The following is a 21,920-nucleotide window of genomic DNA, read 5'->3' on the forward strand; positions in this document are numbered from 1 at the left end:
CAGGAGGCTAAACCTTGCCAAGAACGTGGTGGTTCCAGGAACCCGGAGGAATGTAACCGTCTCCATTCTCACGGCCTCGACCATTGCATGTCATTCCTATCGCAGAATGACTTAAACCAAGATCGGCAAGTGTCTCGGGCGAGGAAAGCTTAATTATATGTTTGGGACCCCGTGTTGTTCAAATGTTTTAGCTTTATCCATGTTCTCGGTCTCAGTTTTCCAGGTTCTACCCGAATACTATATTAACGCTTTTGTATAGTTTACAGTTCAGAGCTTCTAGACGCCAGGTATGCCGCCAAAATTTATTACTCAAGTTTGAAATGGTCTTAGTTGCATTCTTGAGCATTGGGCTTTGACAAATGGAATGAGGTGGACTGCTCTGTGGTGAAGGATCCCAACCGCCGGTAAGCGATCTACGAAACATCCCGCCTCTTCTATACTGTTTTATCCAACGATGATCATCCAGTGTATACCAATAATGGTTGATCCCCATGGTAGTATGCAGGGTCCAACGGTGATACCGAATAATTGGTATGATGGGCGATGGCTTCGTCCCGTGGATGTTCCTGATGTTGGGGGGACAGCTTGGAAGCTTGAATGCCGGCTGCCGAATGCGCATAACTCTGCGTATACATCCTGTTTTCGTGTCATACTTATATGTTTAGGTCTGCAAACCTCTCCCAACTATTGGATGCTCAAGATCCATCATGTGCTGTTGAATCGCATGGATATGCAACCATCACTTCTCTCCCTATCCAGAACCACAGCTTCATGTTTCTTCTTAGAGTTCAAGCTCTAATCTAGGAACAAGCTCAACTAAAAGCAGCTACTAACTTGGTAGCTTCGCCAATGACTCACTTTGAGTGGACGACACGATTGAATGAAGGCATTAGACGCTACTAGATCCCACAAGCAGATGACAGGTTTCCCCTTAGCACCGGGACTAGCCATCAGCTAACTAGCATGCTTTCATCAGCTTGACAGCTTCTATTCCCAATGCGATAGGTTTAGCGTCCGGGCGTTGGTAAGGCCAACACTGGGCTTGATACCGGACTGCTGGACTGGTGAGCTACGGGATATAACAACGCGCGCGGTCCGGGTAATTCAGTCCAGATGAAAGGGACGTACATAAGCTCTTAACGTAATGTGAGCCACGAGACACTCTGAAGCTAGATCATAACGAGAGAGAGATGCTGCTGAGAGTCATGCTTGAGGGTTCAGCTTTTCTTCAACGAATCGTGAAAGCCACTGGGTGATTCTTGGCAGTCCTCGTCGAATGGGCTTACTTACACGAAGCCATAACGAAAGGCAATAAATCATTATAGCATTCCAGGCTTGATTACGTTACTCAAGGTGACTGCATTGAGTGTTTATTCGTCACAGCCCTCTCTATGACTTTCCTCCATCAGCCAGGTAAGATCATAGCCCGGCAGATATACCCTTGAACATCTGGCTGAGAGTTACCCTTCAGATCCATCAGAGAATCTTGAGTGATTGAGACGTCTCCATTACCAACTCCATCCCCTCTACACTGGCTGAAGTAAGCATGAGGTCTCCAGGCCAGCCTCCTTTCCTGCTGACTCGCCATCAACTTTGGCATAAGGCTGTAAGCCTCAAACTTCCACGCCATTATCGTCCTTCTAGCCAATGAACTTACAAATTACACATCACCTTGAGTGACTAGGTTGGTATGCATCTTGATATGTGGGAACACACACGGAGCTTTCATTAAACCCCGAAGCTAACATCGATCTCTCTGTAGTGTATCTCGCCAAGAGCCTCCAAACTCCACCAACAGTCCCATAGGCATACCATATTCTACCAATCTCAGATCCTGTCACAAATCCCCCGTGACTTAGTCAATACCATCAACGCACTCGCACTTATCGTGCTCACACTCGCAAACGTCCTCGTCCTCGTCTTCCCACTCCTCATCGTCAGAAACCTCCTATACCTGCTCTCTCATGATATCCTTGACCTGCATAGCTGCTATCCTACAGTCATCGTTAACTTCATACTCGTAACCATACATACACATGAACTGCTGGGTATCACCCCACACTTGGTACACAAAACCGTTCTGGGCGAAGGAAAACGCCCGATCGCACGCGTACGCTTCACAGGATCTCGTATCAAGGTCAAAGTGCTCCTGGAACGGGTTCTTTAGCCACTGTGCCCGGTGTTTTCCTCTCAAAATCGTGACAACTTTACGAGTCTTGATCCCAGCATCCGCAGGGTGTTCCTCGTCATGACGAATCGTGGTCCTCTCAACCATTTCGTCGAAGTTTATGCCCTCGTTTCCAAGCCACTGTAGCTCTTCCTCTGACCAGGGCCTTTTTCCAATATTAACCGATGGGAAACGAGTTAATCTGTACCTCTCGAAGCGACATCTCTCGTCGGTTGGCCACTTGGCCTGTATGTCGTGTTTGAAGTATGGTAAGTCGAGTCTGATGCGCGTGGGGAATGCCGATCTCGCCTCTTGTGCTGAGTCTTCTGCTGGGGGACCGCTTTGTTTTAAGTATGATGCTACCGACACCGTGAGCCCACGTGTAATGCTCTGGGTTGAGTTCCGATCCATGGTTTGTAAACTTTTTTGCATTACTCCACGGCTCATCACGTGTATGGTAGACAATGCTGCTGAAGGCCATGTAATCATCCTCAAACCATTCCCGGTTCCTGGTGATGCTAGGATGAACAATTAGCAGCTGCTTACCCTATTCCTCGCAGAAGCACACTTACTGAACTTCTGACTCAGGTGAATACACCCACGAGGAACAGAGCTTATCACCCCCATGTGTTGGCCTCCGATGACACGACCGGAAAAGTTTGAGGCGATGGTAATGGTCCATTGATTGTTATGGTGAGTAAACTTTTGAGATGAATGAGTAGAAAATCGGAAAATACAGAGCATGGAGGGCGAATGGAATCAGCCACAGGTGTGAGAGGACTCAAGAGCGAGAAACTCGAGACTTAAAAGTATGATACATAAATCAGCTTATTAAAGAATCTTCTAAACTTAGGCTAGATTTGCCTAAATACTTTTGTCGACTCAGGTCAAAGTCCCCGAGGGTCAGGATGTACAGACAGTACGGCACTGGCTGATCATGGCGATGAAGCACAATATCACTATGAGACAGTTATTTATGTCATAGGATAAGCAAACGGCGCCTGAATATCTTGAAAAAGGTTTATTCAACGCCAAATAACCTATGGTCGATCAATATATGTAATAATGTCAAATATACAACAGTTCAACTCCTCAAGCGCCAAGGGGTATCAGCGTGCCATGCCATGCCAAGTCACTTGGGCGCCAAACCACAATACATATCATGTCCATCCAAGTATCGCTCGCTATAATATGTAGATGTTCCAAAATTGCGTATGCAAACGTATAAATGTCATGTAGATCTTTGCATCATTTATGTGAAGCATCACCACCTTTGAGTAGTCCAACCTGTCTGTCATGTTCACTTCGTAACTGCTTTTCACCCGTCGGCACAAGTGTCTTCTCTTCAAGTCCCGCGTCGAACGCGGGATCGCCGGCGCGGAATTTTTCGCGAATGCCTTCTATGCATGTTGGCGATATCGGTAATGGTGACTCGGAGGCTCGGATGGCGTCTTCTGGCCAAAGAATTCGGTTTGCTTCCTCGACTGTGAGGGGAGGCTCGTCGATTGTGGTTATGGGTGGTGCCGTGGTTGGAGGCGGTGGCGGGTCAAATAGGGCCTGCCGAGGGGTTGTCGGAGATCCGATGCCAGTGGATCTTGATGTGGGTGTCCCGGTCCGGGCCCGTGGTGTCCGTGCGGGGCTATCCGTGATCCGCGCAGGGTCTGACGACCCCTGGTAATCACGGCCCCTGGTGGTTGTGCTTGTAGTAGCAGCTGATCTTGGAAGGGATGGAGTCACTGAAGTTGAGTAAAGACTATCACTGTCCGAATCGGAGTCTGTGTAGTCTCCTTCTGTTTCAACGACGCTGTGAAGAGTGATACCGTCTGCAGTATCAGCTGGCGTGCGCTTCAACACTTCCGATTCATCTCTGAGAACCTTCTCTTCGTTGGTGTTAGGGCCGATCGGTATGTGACTGCGAGTCGCTGTTCGTTTCCGATCCATGCGGAGAATGTTCCTCATTAAATACAATTCATGCTTCTTATAGGTCTCATAGTATGCGCGGTTGATCATGGCTGCTGTGTGCAGATCGTCGATTTCATCCAGCTGGCATAAGATACGAAGACGAACAATCTCGGGGAACTCGGTAGCAACGCTGTAGTTCGGATCAGGTGCAGCCATCCGATCAAGGCCTTTGTTGAGTTGAGTTTGAGGTTCTCGTTCTCTGTGCTTCGAGAGTCCCCAACCATGGCTCTTCCCACTAATATCGAAGAGCGTCAAGCCCAGCACACTATTATAGATATCGCTGATAGCAGAGCGGAACATGGGCCCAGGATCACACACGCCTCGATGGACGGGTGTTGGCGGTGCGGGAATCCTTCTCAAGGCATCCACAATCTGCGCCAAACTCTTCGACTGCGGCTGTGCCCTGGGCAAGTGAGACAAGACATCAGGTGCCATAATATGAGGCAGCAGGTTCATCTCATTGTAAAGTAGCATCAGCCATCCGAGGTTTGTGGCATCACACCAATGGCTGCCCTTGGGACATCTTGGTGTACTCGTCAGCATCGTCGGTGGTAAACTGTCCGAGGAAAAGCTGGCTCGTGTATCCAATGAAAGCTCTTCCGAGCCTTCCAACGTATTGTGTGTTGGTTCCCGCATGTATTCTCGGATAGTACTGACGCAACACTCGTGGATCTGTGCCATCTTTGCGCAACGAACAGCCCAGATTTTATCCTTAATTTTCTGTGGCCAGGGTTTAGCTAGTAGTTCTTTCTCGTCCACGAGATTCAGAATTGTAGTCTTCGACATGCGCGAGAACAGTCGACGGAGTCCAAACGCGTAGCTGATGACCAAGAGCCCGTCAGGCATGTCATCAGCACCCTTGTGCATCCATTGTGGCAGCCATCGATGTTCAACGATGAGTTCCAGGGGTGAAGTACTCTTGTATCGCATGCAACTCTCGGCGATAGCAACGAACTGCTCGAACTCGATTTCTCGTGGAACCATTTCGTTATGCATGTGTGCTGCGTGTAATAGAATCTCCAGAGAACCCAGGTGGTTCAACTCAACCTGCGGCATGCGATAAAGTTTGGCTTCAGAGCCATCCTTGCAGAAGTATTTTGTTGGGGCTAGTGGGAGCAGTGTCGATATATCGTCATCGTCGTAGAGATGGAGACTGCTAGAGTGCCCTGCAAACATGCGCGCAAAGATAGGCGACGTCTCTGCGAGCATGTAAGATGAGACTCGAAAACGTAGTGCTGGATCGCTGTGGTTACATCCAGGCGCATTGTTGGCAAACTCTAGTATCGCATCGCCGCGCTGTGAGATTGCAAACTCTTTGATGGTCCGGTCAGGTGAGATGCCAGACTCCCCTGTCTGTAGAAGCTGTCTGATCTCGTTCAACTCCTGCTTAATTCTCTCGTAATCGTAAAAGCGCATTTCATATTTCGGAAACTACAATTTGTCAGCTGTTGTCTCGTGCATATCTGACCAGGACCACACACGAATTGGGGATCTGCCGACATGACCCGGGTTACACTGGCATTGCGCATTCGCTGCACAGCCTCTTTTCGGAAGCGCTTATTCGTGAACAAGGCTTCCACCTGTTCCGGCGTTGCATCGCGCTCGTTGTTCTTGTAGGTCTCAATTAGACTCGTGCGACAAGCATCGGCAAGAGACTCGAGGTAGTTCTTCCAGTCGCGCACAGAGGACAGCCAGGCATCAGTCTGATGTATGCTCTTTCCAACGCTCCCGGACACAACCTCTGCAAGACTTCTTCCACTGAAGGAACTCCTTGTGTCGTAGATCTGGCCAGGACTTTGCGGAGACTCGACGGTTGAGTCACGGCGGGGGAGGTCGCCATCATTACGAGAGCCGCGACCGAGTTCTTCTGTAAGGATATGTCGACATATCGTAGCACATTGCTCTTTGTATTTTGTAAAATCTTTGTAGGCTGAGTCGACGTGGTTGGGCGTAGTAGGAAAGTTGCGGGGCATCCGCTGAAGAATGGTCTGTAGTTGCCGGATATGAGTTTCTTGGCTTTCTAAAGGATTCGTGGAGTGGCTATCTGGAGATCGGAGGTGAAGGTCGAGGTCGGAGGTACTAGTTTCGGGGGCATGTTGACTGATTATTTTGATCTATACCAGTTCGTCAGTATGACTTCTCTGATCATGAACTTGACTAGCATACCCCTCGTCTCGGGATCTTGTTGATCAATGACTTCCATTGTCGGCCTCCTCCGGGCGGAGGGCCATCGCTGGAGGTTCTTGAGACCATATCGACCCTCATGGAAAGATTAGAATGTTTGTCGCCGTTTGGGACGGAGCTTCGGAGGGAGCGCATCAGGCCGCGATGAGGAGCGCAGCGTCAATGCCAGCGCCTGACCACAGCATTGTAGTCACAGCGTGGCAAAGAGGTGCCTCGCAGGAGGGTGGCGTATGTGGGATTTGTAACGTATTCGAATGCGGATTAGGTCTTGAGCTGTTTCGTGTATGTAGAGTCGAAGATGTTGTTGGATCGTCCGTACAGCTGGGGTTGTCGGATCTTTGGTGCGACGTTGGTGGAGGGTTCCAGACGGCTGGAACTGGTATTGTTGCCACGCTCAGACCAAACTCGTCTGGGAAGATTAGGCGCGCGAAGGCGTACCGACGAGTCAAGTGAAGGCTGTATCTGTCGATCGTAACAGCGAGGTCTTGTAGTCGGTGATTTGCGTCTTCAGTTATTGTCGTCGTCTTGAGATCAGAGTCAATGCAAGGTCAAGATCGGGACCCGGGAAGTCATTGACAGAAAGTGGAGGACGCTTGGGTCTTAAAGGTGGGTTTAGGACTGTCCCTCGGCCTCTGCCTCTGGCTCTGGTCGGACGGAGTCTGGGGGTTCTGACTGACGAAACTGGGGTTGAAAACTGGGGCAATCACAGCTTGGCGGCGCCCATAAAATCTTAGTTTCTCTTGTGCAACAGTGAAGAAGAGAGGGGTCGCAAAACGAATGCGAGAAACGGTGAGAAGAAGTGAAGGAAACAAATAGTAATTTGAATTGGAGAAGATCTGCTTCATAGGATTGGCACAGTACGGACCGTTCCGATAGAGGCAGATGAATTGAGTCGAGCAACGGTAAGAGGCGCCAGATAGAAGAAAGTATCCATGATACGGTACTTGCCTACAGAAATTACACTGTTAGAACTCATGCAATTAGCATGACATTTATGGGAACGCAATGCCTGCTTGTTCAGTGGATCTATATCCCCAGCAAGTTTGTTGCTGCATCTGGCGCAAAGAGGTAAGATGCATTGCGGGGGAGGAGTCTCAGAAACTTACTCACTCGCTCACTCAATCTTATCGCGGTATAGGACTCGTCAAGGACTCATCGATAAACTGTGAGATGAACCCTCTTAATTGCCTTATATACCGTTGAGAATTGCCTTGGAATACTCCTTCAAGTCCGCCAGCTTGTCTCTTGCTATTTATAAACTCGTTTAGGCCAACTTCTAAGACTTCCTTTTATAACAGCATGTGATATGAAGGTCCACAGCCCAGGCAAGGGACTTGTCAATCATATCTGCTCATCAAAGTTCCCGTCACAGAGCAATCATAAGCCAGTATAATAGATGAATACGATATTCTCTTTTTGGATTCTATGTCGGCACATTATTCTCCGTGTCAGCTTTTCAGCAGAGCAGGCATCAAAAGCTGCATGCATGAAACATGTACACACGGTACATGCATCGTATTCCAGGCAACGTTTAACGGTCAGAACCATCGATAGGCGTTGAAAGCATAACAAGCCATTCGACAACTGCCTCATTTCATGCGATGATATCATTTCTGTAGCAGAATATGCCCGATTTCTGTTGTCAGGGCTAGGCTACCTACCCTCGGTGAGCATAAGACTTTAGAAGAGGATGTCAAAATAAACTCAGTAAAGAGTCACCTAAACTGACGCTAAATTTACCTCAGTTATTTTATCACTTGGGATAAAAGTCCTAAGCATAACACAGCAAGTTCATCTTGGTGCCCCTCACATGGCGATGAGACAAGCCGCAGCTGACGCATTTATTCAGTAGACATATTTTATTTCTCGGAAGCCGATAATGAAAGTCGGTCAGCTGATGACTTGCTCCTGTAAGCTGTTGTTGATCCAGTGTGAATTCGACGGTGAACAAAATCTTATTCGATGAACCTTTCTCTTGATAACGGTAATTCATGGTCGGATGGAGGCATTCGATCTCACTTTCTACATTGGCTACATGTCATGCCAGCATTCATGGTTTCGATTCTATTTTGAAAATACTAAGTCTTAATAAAAAAATTGCAATTTACCATGGTAAAGCAGTCAATTGATGTCATTGTGGTTCGTAGAATCTCATTATCTTCCTCCTCACCCTATACTCACTCACCCCCCCCTCAAGCCTTTTCACCAAACACAAAAACAACTCTATCCCTCCCCTTATCACCCCAACCCTCTTCAACATCCTCAATCCTATACTTCTTCAACCCATCATCTCCCAATCCCACAAGAACCTTCAACATTCCCTCCGTCTCAACCCCCAGCTCCCTCGGGTCCCACGCGCCCGGCCCCGAGCCCCGCACCGTGACATCTCTCCTCCTCAGCCCCATCGCCGAAATATCGCCCATATCACCCGCCATAGACCCAATGTTGATCCACGTAATGGGATTCTTAGCACTAGCCGTGGTAGGACTCAACAGGAACGCATTCGGCCACGGTCCGTAGAGGAAGTCGAGAACAATGTCTGCGTCTGCTGCGGCGGAGAAGTCTGTGGCGTTGGGTTCTTGAAGAACAACGCTGGCGTCGAGGTCCAGTTTTGACAACGCGTCCTTGTTGCGAGCTGCACCTACGACGGTTGTAGCTCCGAGGTGACGAGATACCTTGATAGCGATCTTTCCACTGGCGCTGGTGACGCCGTTGATGAAGACCTTGTAAGGTTTGCCCTCCTTTCCAGTCCAATCAACACGCTTCCTCAACGCCATCCAGCTCGCCATGACGGGATTGACCATAGCAGCTGCGACAACAGGGTCTACGCCCTCGGGAAGCTCAACGATATTGTGAGTTGGCGCATTGACGATCTCGGCGTAACTGCCCTGCTTTGTGCCCAACAGGGAAAAGTACACTTTCTTGCCGGTTGAGACATCAATGCCTACGCCGTCGACACCGGGGATGTGGGGGAGTTCAGTAGCAGTGTAGTGTTTTCCCGCTGCACGTGTGCGGACGAGTTGATGAAGACCTGCAGCGAGGACCTTGATCTCTGTCTCGTTGTCGTGAACTGGAGCTGCAGGAGGGGGGACTTTGATGGACTTGGGAGGTTGACCCCATTCCGTGACTTCGGCTGAAAGCATGCTCATCGTGATAGTATCCGTGAATGTGTTAGACTCTCTTATCGTGAGAGTAGAGTGAGGTATGAGAACAAGTGTGAGGAACACAATGACCTTGAAGTGGAATCATGCCGACATCTTTATACTTCAACTTACACACCGGGTCTATCAAACGGCAACTAACGGAACCAATGTGTCAGCACTATTTCAGCCTCTCAAAGACAACCATGGCCCTTAGTAATGAAACCCCTCTATTAATAAGCTCACGGGAGTCAACAAAATTACCGCGCCAGAAGCTGCAGAGTCTTGAATAATACATCATGTAATCGTGCTTTGCGTCTCAGATTGACGGAACTTCGGCATCGTCCCCACCGATTTTGGCGGTTACACGGAATGAAAAGGGCGATAAATCGTAGAGTAGTCCGAGTTATTATCTGATCCGGAGATCATCACCGCGGACCTCCGAGTGGAGACCGCGGGGATGGCGAATGCTTCATCATCAGTAACCTACTGACTGATCTGAAGAGTATGGGCCAGTCTTCGCAGTTCAAGAAACCAATATGCATTAAAACTTTCATTTACCTCTTTTCTGTGCTTCGTTACATCTGCACATGCTTTTTACTGACAACCATCTAAAAAAAACCGCTTGACCCTTCTTTGCCCATGCAGCCTGTAAGGATATGAACCGCTGTCCTGCCCCCCCAAGATGGACTTGTCTTAAATGCAATTGCAGCTGTGTATATAAAACGCCTCCTCCCAACCGGCCATGTGTAGAAAGACGCCAACGCCTCTTCGTTTCCATGTGTGCTTGCAACCAACCAACCGACCGACCAGCCTACCACCCATCCACCCATCTTCGCTCTCATCTAGCCAGCGGATCCGGCCTTGTTGTCCTTCTGCTCTTCCATGCCGCTCCCCGACGTTGCCAATCTGTATGTCAAGTCCGCAGACCGCTGCGTTATAAATGCTATGAGTAACACCGTTAGACATCAATCGTACACTCTTGCTACATATGTCAATATCTGGAAACCATCCAGAATAATCTCCAATGTGCCAGCTCTCCCCCTCATGCTTTTGGGCTTTTCAAGTCATCGTGAATCGTTGATTGCGTGTCAACTTTGCAAGTTGCCGTATCCAAAATGACAAACTGCCGGTTAAGATCAAGGTCCTGCTTACAGGCTTCTCCCAAAGACACTCTTCAAGGGGACCGTCGACATGTCTCGTCACTTCTCAGATCGAGACTATCGATTAACCGCCCTTTCGTTCCGACTCGTGCTTGGGTGGCTGCTCGCTATTTCCTTGTTGCCCGTTGTTGTTGGCACCCTTCTTCTTTCCCTTGCCTGCTTTTTGCCAACCGCCGTCGGTTTCACTTCTAGCTCCACGAACGTGGCCGTTTTCTCGGGCTCCGTTGACCTTTTGAGAACCCGACTTCTGGTTCTTCTGAGACTTTGTACCCTCTTGAGGCTCTTGAGTTCGCTCTTCGGTTTTCTGGCTGGACTTTGGTCCATCTCCTCTTCCTGTCTTAGGACTGTTCTGCTTCTCTGACTTCCAAGGTCCATCCTTTCGAACAACTGTGGGAGAAGGGGTGCGGTTCTCGTAAACTGGCGAAAGATGAGCAAAATCTTGACCAACTGGTGGTCTGTTGATACGGTTCTCAGCAATGGCAAGATCAAGAGGAGCAATCATGCCATTCTGCTGACGCGACATAAGGCGTTGGCGTGTCGAAGGTGACAGTCGAGAGTTTGCTGCCACCACCGGGTCCTGTACGATATGAGGACTTGCCATGTAGTAAGCGCTCATCATCGCGATACGATCGCGAAATGACGGATCGTCTGCCGTGGATGGAGCTGCAGCCATCATTGGGGCAGCGGAGCCATTGGCCACTACAGGAACCGGGTTGTAGGCACCTTGTTGGTTCATAGCTGCTTCAGGTACAGCCTGCGGCATGACGGGTCCATCAACCGGAAAGCTGGGAATACCACTTGAGCCGTGAATCTGCAAGGGGTTCTCAAGGTTGGTCGACTCATCAGATGTAGTGCTACCTGTTCCCGAAGGTGGTTGGCGTGGGCTTTGAGTCACGCTTGTCTTGAGGCTAGATCCATTAACAACCAATGGGCGCGAAAGGTTCTTGTTTTGACCCCCAGGGAAAGGGCCTTGTGCCAAAGGTGCCGATGACGCAGTGGACGAGAAATTCCGTGCATGGCCCAAAGGTGAAGGCGACCGGGATGTCCTCTTCATTCGGCGGTCGAGAATTGTCTGGGGAAGTTGATCTGTTGAGAGTCGTCGTCGCCCTGGGCTCTGACCGGAGACATCCCCAAAAGCAAGACCATTCGTCACAGCTTGTGGCTGAGGCTGCTTGCTGGGACTAGGGCTTTCCGACAAATAAACAGAATATTTGCCCTCTTCCGACTGTGGTGAGTCCGTGTGTGCCTTGGGAGTCTCGTCGAAATCTGTATCATCAGACATAAAGCTTGGAATTGGGTTGCCGTTGACACCTCGAGAATGGCTTGGACCATTGTAAGATTGGGCACCGAAATAACCTGGAGCTGCTTGTGCTGTAGATGGAGATCGAGATGCGGGCTGCGAGTGTGAACGAAGAGCACTATTGGATCCTTGGACACCTGTTTCATTATTTATACCATTTCGCTGAAGCGGGCGACGAAAGTCTTGGGCAGCACCCGAGGTACTAGCAGGAGACGAGGGATACGTTCCATAACTTGCGCCCGCTTGGGGAAAAAAGGGAGTGCCCAAAGTCATTCCATATAGAGCATACAGATCTGGTCGAAGAGGAGCGCTGAGCGGCGGATTATCAAATGAATTTGTCCTGGAACGATCTGATGTCTGCTGAGGCTGCTGCTGGCCAGATCCTGTACTCGTAGACATCCTCTGTTGTTGCTGCTGTTGACCCATCGCTTGAGCTTGAGCCTGAGCCTGGGCTTGATGCTGCATAAATGCTGGTGATTGACTGGCATACAATAGTCGCATGTTCTCCTGGTGCAACGCCATTTGAGTCATGAGATCCTGCTGTGCGTACTGAAACTGGAACTGTTGGTTTTGGTACCACTGTAGATCCTGCGCCATGTTGACTGGCTGCATAAACATATTGTTGTTGTTGGCGTCGAACTGTGGAACACCTGCAGATGCACGTCGATTCGAATTTCCGCCTCGGTAATTATTGTTATGTCTTCCGCCACGGTGGTTCCCACGACCTCCTCGGCCTGAATGTGTCTGCGAGGAGCTCCTAAGCAGAGCAGGTCGAGGTTGCGGTGCCGGTCGAGACCATACTCTTTCCTCCTCTTTAGGGAACACGTATTGCTCGCATGCCTCCTCGAAGTTTGCCACTGAAATCAGATCAAACGCTCGACGCAACTCCATATGTAAACCGCGAAAAGAATAGTCATCAGCGGTGTTTCCGAGGTTACGAGAAGTATTGAACGGCTCTTCCACACAGAGCTGATTGTTGATCGCATAATGCCACTTCTTTTCGTGCTTTGTGATCAGTTTGCCCTGCCGCACCGAGAGAACGTGCTTATCGTAATCAAACTCGTGAGCGTAAAAACGAAAGAACTGAAACAAAAGCTCCGCAGTAGATGACTTGTTCTTTTTTCCATAACTAGCCAGTTTGTCAATATCGTCCGCGAAGTCGGGGGTGGTACCGTCGGGTTTGGGTAACTTGTGTGGCGACTGATGCAATGCGGGAAGAACGGGAGGGCTGCGCAGCTGCAGGAACGCGATAATCAGGCAGATCCATGTGTAGGAACTCAATGTGCCACCAAACGCTATTAAACCGTTAGACAAGTTGAAAGGGGTGGCAAAATAACAACATACCGGCATCATTGACTATTCTTCTCCGTGTCCAATACTTTATAATCATTGCAAGCTCTCGAACTCTCGGGTCAATATCGATATATGTTCGAACCATGCGTGTATTTTCGAGCGCAAGGGTATTGTTGACATTCATATCGCAGGCAAGGCCCAGTTCAGGATCCCAGATCTTGACGATGGGCACCTTGGCGGCCGAAATACAGACAACCTTCTCCATCCCCCCTGTTGATGTCAGCGAGTTGTTGGCGACTTGGGGAAAGATACATACGCTTTGCTAGGAGGTTGGCGATCATGCAGACATCCTCCAATTCGCGCCATGCGGTTGTGATGCAAATGTCCACTAGATAGGGTTAGTCTGTAAATCATGCAGATTGAGGGTGTGGACGTACCATCAGAATCATCCGAACAAAGAAGATTCCCAGAAGACCCAAAAAGATTTACGCGGATATCATGGCCTGGCCATTCGTCGTTGAAGGTCTTTTCGAGCTTTGAGACTAATTTCTTGCGATTCTCTTCCACAGCAGCGGTGGGGAGTAATCGGTCGTAGACCTCTCTCATATCTGTCGCCAATTTTCGCTCTTCATCCTCGGCCAACTTGCTCTTGACCGTCCTCAAGTCCAGCTTTTCCAGACGATCATTGCCGACCGAATACGGTATTCTCCTCCGAGAGTTTATTTGGGCAGTCTCGTATTTGCAACTCGATATTCGCGGCGGTAAAGGCTGAAGCGAGGATAACGTGCTATGTGTCTCAGAATAAGCTGATCGCGGGGAATGGTTATTTGTCCCCGTGGGCGACGGCTCGCGGTCCTCAAGTGAAAATTGACGAGCGTGCTGGTGAGGTGTCGAGGGTACTGAACTAGAGTGGGACTGAGCCGAAGGTGCGGACCGTCGGGGTAAATGCCTCGATGAGTCGGCGGCCTGCTTTGAAGACATTTTGGACGGAACCTCCTTGGAGGCGGCAACCGATCGACTCTTGTCTAAATTCTGATGTGACCTACTCCCATGGCCTCCAGCTGTGCTCCCCTTACCGGAGGCGTCTCTTAGCGACACCTTGCTAGAAGATCGCGACCGAGGCGCTGCCTGGATATGAGGAGCAGAGATGACGGGAGGGAGTGGCGGTGTCTGCAGGCCGCCGCCGCGGGATGGGGAGATGAGCTTATTGTAGTGGAGGAGTTGAGCGTGGTAAATGTTGGACTGCTGTGGGAGGAGAAAGGGGAGGAGATCGAGGTGAGAATGGAATTGTGTGGCGGACGGGTCGGGGAAGAAGGAGCCCTCGACGGCGGAAGCGCTGTGAGTACTCGTCGCCGATGGTGTCGTCGGATTCGGTGTGCTCGATGATATCGTCGAGGCAGATGTCCAAGGACTGGAAGGATAAGGATGTTGAGGTTCGGCCGTTGTGGTCTGGGCGTCCATATGGAGCAGCGAGCGAGCCCCGGGACGGTTCAAGTGATTGCGGGGACCGACGGCAGTATGCGTGACGACGTTTGGGTGCGTCTGGGCTCGTGGGGATCTCTCTTTGCTCGGTGGCGGCGAAAGCTGTGGAATATGGAAAATGGAGCAGCAGGAAAACGTCGTTGTAGTTCTGAGCGCTGGAGAGGGTCTCAAGATCTCAGCATGCGATCCAATGCCGAACAAAAGTCTATCGTGAAAGCCAGGGGGCGAATCTCAATCTGGTCGCTGAGAGGCGCTGTTCCTGGGTGGGAATAGCGAGAGGCCGTGGAAATGGGAAGTTGTACGGAGCAAGAAAGTACTGTAAAACGAAGCGAAACGATAGCGTATACGACCGAAAGGCAATGGCGAACAAACAAGGGGCGCCGAGTGCGAGTGCGAGTCGAGAAAGGTGAGGAATTGCAGTTGCAGTCGGTATAACAACAATTTCCCGGGGCGCGGGATAATGATGGAAATGTAGGATTCGAGAAATGGTGAACAGTACAGTGGACAGTGAGTGAACTATGGACTTGTCGGAGACGCTTGTGCTTGTGTCTGTGGGGGGGGGGGGGCTCTTTGCCAAAAGGGGGCCGCTCGGTGCGAGGGACGCCGGTTCACCTCGACTCGTCTCGTCGGGGGGAGGGCGAAACGACGGTGCTCGCTGTATCGGATCAGGGCGTTGAAGGGATCGGGTATAGCAGAACAGAACAGAACAGGACCAGAGCAGCTCAGATGACAAGAAGCGTAGTAGAGTTGATAGTAGAGAGAATTATGAAGAAAGAAAACAGAGACAAAGCAAGATTGGAAAATGCGGATGTGTATGGGAATGACAAGAGATGGCGTCTGGCGGGATAGACATGGGGCATGGACATGGACATGGAGAGCCCGTTTGGTTTAGTTTAAGTTTTAGTCTGAGGGAGAGAGATCAAATCAATCAATCAAGACAAAAAAGGCGAGAGAGAGACCTAGACACTGAGAAACTGAGGTGGTCCTTCTGATCTGAAGGGGACATAACCTAACGATACCTCGTTACGGTAGTCGCTGTTATTGGGGACGGAGACACAGCACAGGCCTACTACAGGACACACGGGGAGTTTTAGTTAGTGCACCAGATATCTAGGGGATTTGAGGTGAGGGTGTGAGGTGCAGGTCGCACTGTACCTGGGACTCGGGCATTATTATGTGCAGCTGTACTGTAAATAGTCCACACCTCCGAGAGCATAAGCTCACCTGCAGGTAAATGGACTTATTCAAGAATGAGCTGACCTAAGCCCTATTTACACTCTCGCCCTCACCATTTTGGACAATCCATCGAGGTGTATTTACGCACTAACCTTTGCGGCTGCTGCTTGAGGTTCACTGCACCCGTTGGGTAATCACAGTGCTACGTACAGTGTTTCTCCAGCTGGCCGCTGTCAACGCCAATTAGCCCGACACCTCACCGTCCGCCACAGCGAACAGGCCTTTGTAACCTTGAGAGAAGAGCGGGGATAATAGAGCAGCCTCAGCAGAGTCGACTGCAAGCAAAGATCACAAAAGGGTCAATGTTTTCAGTAGACTGGAGGGATAGGAACATTTGGCATGCGGCGGGTGACTTTGACAGTAACAGCCCAGGGCGAGTCTCAGGGTCACCACCATACAAAATGATATCCATCTGATGAGAGAGAGGAGAGAGAGAGGGAGATCCACAAGCTAGCGCCCAGCTCGTGGCAGCAAGCCTCCGCAATATCTTTAGTTATTAGTAGTGAACCTAATGGAATTAAATAGCCCTGCCCTGCCCTGGTCTGGTCTGGCTTCTACTTCTGGATGGAATAATTCCAACCCATAGGACGCGAGAGTATCTTATTTCGATGTACCGTGCGATTTGCCGATATTACTGACTGTCCTGGCCTCCACTAACAAAAGAGTCGACGGCAATTAAATGCTGGGCCCAAAGATCGCCTCTCTCAGATCACATCACATCACATTAACCGCACCCATTGACGATACGCTGTACGACACAACCTGTAGACAGCGTGCGTCGTTAACTTGTCGGATTTACAGCTGCTTCGCCCTCATGACACCTCCTGGCTAGCGCTGTGTCAGTATCTACAGGGGAGGATACCGAGCAGGGACCCTGATTCTTGCTATGGAGTCTACCCCCTGCCGCTGTACGGGCTGTATCCACTGGTCCTAGCCCTGGATCTATCCCCGGCTGGTGACTCCTGGCCGCTTGTGATGCATCCATGCCATGCCATGCCCAGGCTTGCAGATTGTTGTGCCGCTACCAACCACAAAGGTTGCATCGCACACAACTTCATGTCAGATGATACTTTGTCATAAAGTCACCACCCATCAGAGCATCTCGTTCCTGAGAGGGCGGATTCTGGACGTCGAGGGGCCGGTCCTCCAATTCCCCTCAAACTCAGGACCCCTTTGTGAGATGGGAATTCTGGGTTTGGGCACCACGAAGGGAATCATTGATAGCAAAAATAGCCCAACGTCGTAACAAACCTGAAGTGAAGTGTAAATGGACATTCACGGCCGGATATGTCCGTGGCGGGTACAGATATGGTGCCTTACTTGCCCTGCTGCTGAGATGCAGCCTCAAATGGAAGATGCTGTGTTTGTGTGGGGAAGATGCAGGTAAAGCTAACTAATCTGCGACTGTGATGATGTCGGCATGCGTGTGGAGGAGAACGGCCTCCCTTTTTGATGCATCTATAGACACGGACATGCCTAGGATCGAGATATTTGCACTGCAACAGATATGGTATCTCTCTCTGGCAAAATTAACAATCAGTACTCCGTAAGAACCTGTTTGAATTCTGGTCACGACAATATGAACGTTATTCCAGTGGCGTTTGTTGGCTCGCCTTAAACCCGTTTATACACATCACATCCAATCTTGATATGTCAAATCAACCTGAAGCAATTATCCACCTTTTGCTGGGCCACGAACCAACATAACACGACTTGATCAACTTTGATCAATCATCAATGGCAACATCGGCTAATACGGGAATATTTGGTGAACACGCCCAACAACGGCCCGTGTGTTTGCCTCCGAACTCTAGTTATCCCCTGGACTGCCAGCACACATGGACGAACAGGTCCAGGGCGTGCTCTAAACTTTGAATAGGCTGGACTTCACCATACTACGTACGTCCATACAAACAGCTCGCTCTCCGCCTCTCGTCATGCTTCATGCAAAGGCCGAAGAGACCCCACCAAACTATTGAATCGAATTCTGCGAAATGCCAAAAATCAACAAAATATGTCGCAGAACAGCAAGAGTCTAGTGACTGTTTCGCCCAGCCAATAACTCAATTTGAGAATGCCGAGACACCCTCTTGTTCTCGACGGTAGGACAGATCAGGTTATCTTTTTGCAGAGGATACGCCTCATCGTATCTTTACTTAGCATCTCGATCAGCTCTAGGGCGGCATTGAATTCTCCATCATGTCTCACCAAGAATCAGCCTCTTACTCTCTCAAACCAAAATTTCAGCGCCACTGCCATACCTTTGAGTCTCCCTTCTGGGCCACCAAATAACTCTGCTTGACCTTAGCGTATCCCTTTTCTGCCAATCTCAGGAACAAGATCAGCCTCAATACATAATATTTGCCTAGAGATACATATCGAGTTAAGCTCATCCCTTGCGCGTTGTCTTGGCCAATCTTACCCTCGGCGATCTGTTACGTAGTATATCTCTTTCTTCGTATCACCCGCGATACGGCACGTCTATACGATTTCCCCGTCCGTATCTATGTACTATTCCTGTGCTTCTCACTCAGGCCAAGTCAGGTCAGCACTGGACACGTCTTGGTCTCGGGAGATCATCCACCGGCCTCAAGCCACATCAAGGGACAGGGGAGGTCTGGCACTTTGCCTTTCTCTGCCGTTCACCATGTTACAAGTGTTTATTTGTTTTGTGGTTTTACTTTTAGCCATGTCTTTTCAGCTCGTGTCTTCTGTTGACTATGGCGCACACACTTTACAAGCAACTATTACCGCTACAAGTACGACCACACCTTTTTGAGGTCTATTGAGAGTCCGGGTTGCTCAGAGTTACCTAGTCGGTCGTTTCCTTCGGAGCTGAAGCACAGTGTGTTTCCCTGTGACCAGTCAAACGTCGTGCCTTGGCTTTGCTGGGGCCGAAAGCTGACTTCAAGCTGACGAGAGGTGGCTGTAAAAGTCACAGATTGCTGGCAAGTGCAAGCCATTCAAACTCAATTACTGTTTCCATGGATGATGTTGAAGCAGAGGCTGGCTGGGTAAACAATTGGACCCACGCTTACCTTTTCAAGCATGATCAAGGTCTTCTCTCGTTTCCCCACTTTGACTCTCACGATATCATCATCACGATATTTGGGCCAGACTATTACTTCACTGCAACAGATGCGCGGCAGCCGAACGGGTGCCAACTCCAATACATGATGATTTCTTAGCCTGTCCGACAGTATCGGATGACTGCTCATTTATTGACCATCACGAGGCCAAACGCCCACAAACGCGATGCCTGCAATTCTCCAATCGACGTCATTTGTGATCGGTCTTGGACGACCAAGCGGTCGACGAGGGAAAGAAAAGAGGCACTGCTCTGTGCAACCGCACAACCAGTCACAATGCGCAAAGAACACCCCGAAACGTCCCAGAGGCCACATTTTCCGGCTCGCTGCCGTTCACTACAGTGGTCAAGAGCGTTTCATCACAAAGCCGTCAAATAGACCAGGGTTTGTACGGGAAACCAACGCTCGTTTCCGTTGGCAGGATTAATTGCCATTGGTTGGAATGATTGCCATGCTGCTGTCTTGCCAATACAAACGTCGCGGGTCTGGCTTGACACGCCATCAAACCGCGTTCAAGTGCATAGAACGGGTGGGCACGTTAAATCGGAAAAGCAATGTCCATCTCTAGCTTCCACTCGATGCTTGTTTCTTTTGTCGAAATGCTTGAACTACCGGAGCTGTGGGAAACGGTGTTCTTCGGGAGTGTTGCATGACTGAGATGAAGCTTGATTTAAAAGTCTAAGGTTGGACATGCAAATGGTGGTGTCACCTGTAACCTCGATATACTGAGGAAGTGGCTCCTACATAATACAGGTCTCCAAAACCTTTTCATTGATACACGATGGAGGAAGGGCGGAGTTTCCATTGGTGGCCGTTTTGCTGTCTGTGCCTTTTTGACTTCTGCGATGGGGACAGGGTGATAAGATCTGGCCATCCTTCTGAATGTTCGTCTTTTCACTTTGGTCTGCTACTCTGAGTTATTCCAAATACTGACTTAACACTATAGCGGGTTCTAGGGCACCAGCAACGGTTGAATTCGACTACGAAACATTGATCTTCAATCCGGAAAACCCCCAGTATATTTCACCACGCCAATGGGGGAGAACCAGGACCTGTGTTCTTGCTGCACACCTAGACTGCATGAGAAGATTTCCTCCTTTTGACAAGCACGTTGTATTGAACCTCCTACACCATGATTTCCCACCCTCGGATTCCCGAAAACGGGAAAGAATGCTGGTTCTTCGACAGTGTTGCCTTGATATTTCGGGGGAGCATGCCGATATCACATTGGACGCTCTTCAAGAACAGGCTCGAATAGGCGTGAGGGACTTAATTCGTGCACCAAACCTGGTAAATATCCTTTCTAGCAAAAAGGCAAGATATTTACACTTCGTGGTCGATCCATCAAAACCCATTTGGGGAATATCGACCACGTTCGAAAATGCTCGCTACCTTCAAGGCCTTTCAAACAAGGCTGGCAAGGACGCATTCCTGGTAGTCTCCGAGCCGCAGAAACTCTCGAGCGGAGTCTATCTCGCTTCAGATCACCTTGGAGTCAGGGCAATCTCCTTTGGTGAGACCGATGTGACACAGAGCTGCCACTATGAGCAACCAGGAATTTGGTGGACTTTCCAAAACACCAACAAGTCGGAGCGATACTTTTTGAAATGGTACAGTGATGTGAGTCGGCCCGTGACTTGAGCTACAGGCAGAGGGTTGACAAAGACGAACCGCGCAGGGCTTTAAAATGCGCGACTTGCACATGGTGAGATTGCAAGAAAACGTTCTGGGTCCGCTGGCAAGGTGGTCGCTGCTACCGCCAAATCCGGAAGCCATCTGGTACCTACATCTCGGTGACAGGTCCGGTGGTCGACACTATTTCAAGGTTTTGGAGTGTGAAAGCCCTGAGATTACCGGCTATTCAGCATGCCTGCTTGACGAAGACCTGTTTTACTTGCATGGTCATCGTGAGGGCGAGGACTTTTCATTCTATAGTGAAGGCCGGGGAGAACGACTACACGCAGTGTGGCTATATTTTCCAGTCGAGAAGCACGAGCGGATCGTCGAAGTCTGGCGCCTGAGGAGAAGGCCGACATTCTGGCGCGATATCCTTCTGGTACGTTACGAAGGCTGGACAGATGACAACCCGTAAATAGGTGCTGATGCAATCTAGCTACGAACGAACAAGAGTCGCGTTTTCTTTCTAGGAGCAAACGCTAATATGTCCCAGCCAAATGCCATTTTCGAACGTGTGGCCTTATTGACCGCCCAGCCTTCTCGTCTGTGGTTCAGTTCTCAGGGAGACGGCGTCGACTGTCTTGCATTCGATTGTGAGGACAAACGCCACGACAAGACTGAAGCTCCGCCATTTTTTCACGACCCATCTACATGGTCCTCAAGGGTGAGTGTCCAGCAGGTTTTTAACAAGTCGGTTAGACTGGGAGGTGTGACTGGACTCGTGCCCTGCAGAACTTGGATCCCAGGATCTACTGGGATTGTCGGTCTCATTTTTACCTATTCCGATGGCTCGAGGGAGTCGGTAGGACAAGTCCGTCTTGATCATCTCCTTCCACCCATCGAAGTTGATCCGGCCGGGGAGATGTGGATAGGGGCCAGACTGCTTCAACCTAGCGGTGCAGTCGTTGAGTCGATGAGAGTGATTCCGTCCACTGGCCAAACCTTCCATGGTGGAAACCCTTCCCAGGAAGGACTGACCTGGTTGAGGATACTTTGGCGCGGTCGATTAGACTGGAACTTTCTGTACAGCAAATGCTTCATCAATGTCAGCGATCAGGCCAATGCAAATCAGGATATGAACATTGATATGTTGCTGGAGAGCTGGGCTGGGAGAGAATGGGAGAAAGAGCAAATATCGGAGCAGCTTGCTGTGCGTGCCCGTTGATAAGACACATTGGCGCTTAGAGCAGATTCCTTTAACATGTCTTTCAAGATATATCTGTTTCT

At 49.8% G+C, this 21,920-nt stretch overlaps 5 protein-coding genes; 1 reads left to right on the forward strand and 4 right to left on the reverse strand.

Annotated features, from left to right (window-relative positions):
* Nucleotides 1–1,855: 1,855 nt before the first annotated feature.
* FFUJ_00350 (uncharacterized protein) lies at nucleotides 1,856–2,578 on the reverse strand (the record flags this gene model as incomplete). XM_023573391.1 has 2 exons in its annotated part: nucleotides 1,856–1,927; nucleotides 1,955–2,578. 2 exons carry the CDS (start codon nucleotides 2,576–2,578, stop codon nucleotides 1,856–1,858), a joined length of 696 nt encoding a protein of 231 aa, XP_023425121.1.
* Nucleotides 2,579–3,415: 837 nt separating this feature from the next.
* On the reverse strand, nucleotides 3,416–6,382 carry FFUJ_00349 (uncharacterized protein; the record flags this gene model as incomplete). XM_023573392.1 has 3 exons in its annotated part: nucleotides 3,416–5,560; nucleotides 5,611–6,243; nucleotides 6,296–6,382. 3 exons carry the CDS (start codon nucleotides 6,380–6,382, stop codon nucleotides 3,416–3,418), a joined length of 2,865 nt encoding a protein of 954 aa, XP_023425122.1.
* Nucleotides 6,383–8,505: 2,123 nt separating this feature from the next.
* On the reverse strand, nucleotides 8,506–9,462 carry FFUJ_00348 (uncharacterized protein; the record flags this gene model as incomplete). The annotated part of the gene is made up of 1 exon (XM_023573393.1): nucleotides 8,506–9,462. The coding sequence occupies one exon, from the start codon at nucleotides 9,460–9,462 to the stop codon at nucleotides 8,506–8,508; it is 957 nt and encodes a 318-aa protein (XP_023425123.1).
* A 1,218-nt stretch (nucleotides 9,463–10,680) lies between these two features.
* On the reverse strand, nucleotides 10,681–14,670 carry FFUJ_00347 (probable polynucleotide adenylyltransferase; the record flags this gene model as incomplete). XM_023573394.1 has 4 exons in its annotated part: nucleotides 10,681–13,211; nucleotides 13,261–13,479; nucleotides 13,526–13,597; nucleotides 13,647–14,670. The coding sequence occupies 4 exons, from the start codon at nucleotides 14,668–14,670 to the stop codon at nucleotides 10,681–10,683; spliced, it is 3,846 nt and encodes a 1,281-aa protein (XP_023425124.1).
* A 5,127-nt stretch (nucleotides 14,671–19,797) lies between these two features.
* On the forward strand, nucleotides 19,798–21,858 carry FFUJ_00346 (uncharacterized protein; the record flags this gene model as incomplete). XM_023573396.1 has 4 exons in its annotated part: nucleotides 19,798–19,900; nucleotides 19,963–20,636; nucleotides 20,695–21,072; nucleotides 21,187–21,858. The coding sequence occupies 4 exons, from the start codon at nucleotides 19,798–19,800 to the stop codon at nucleotides 21,856–21,858; spliced, it is 1,827 nt and encodes a 608-aa protein (XP_023425125.1).
* Between the last annotated feature and the right edge of the window lie 62 nt (nucleotides 21,859–21,920).

This window comes from Fusarium fujikuroi, chromosome FFUJ_chr01, assembly GCF_900079805.1.
Source record: "Fusarium fujikuroi IMI 58289 draft genome, chromosome FFUJ_chr01".
Lineage (NCBI taxonomy): Eukaryota > Fungi > Ascomycota > Sordariomycetes > Hypocreales > Nectriaceae > Fusarium > Fusarium fujikuroi.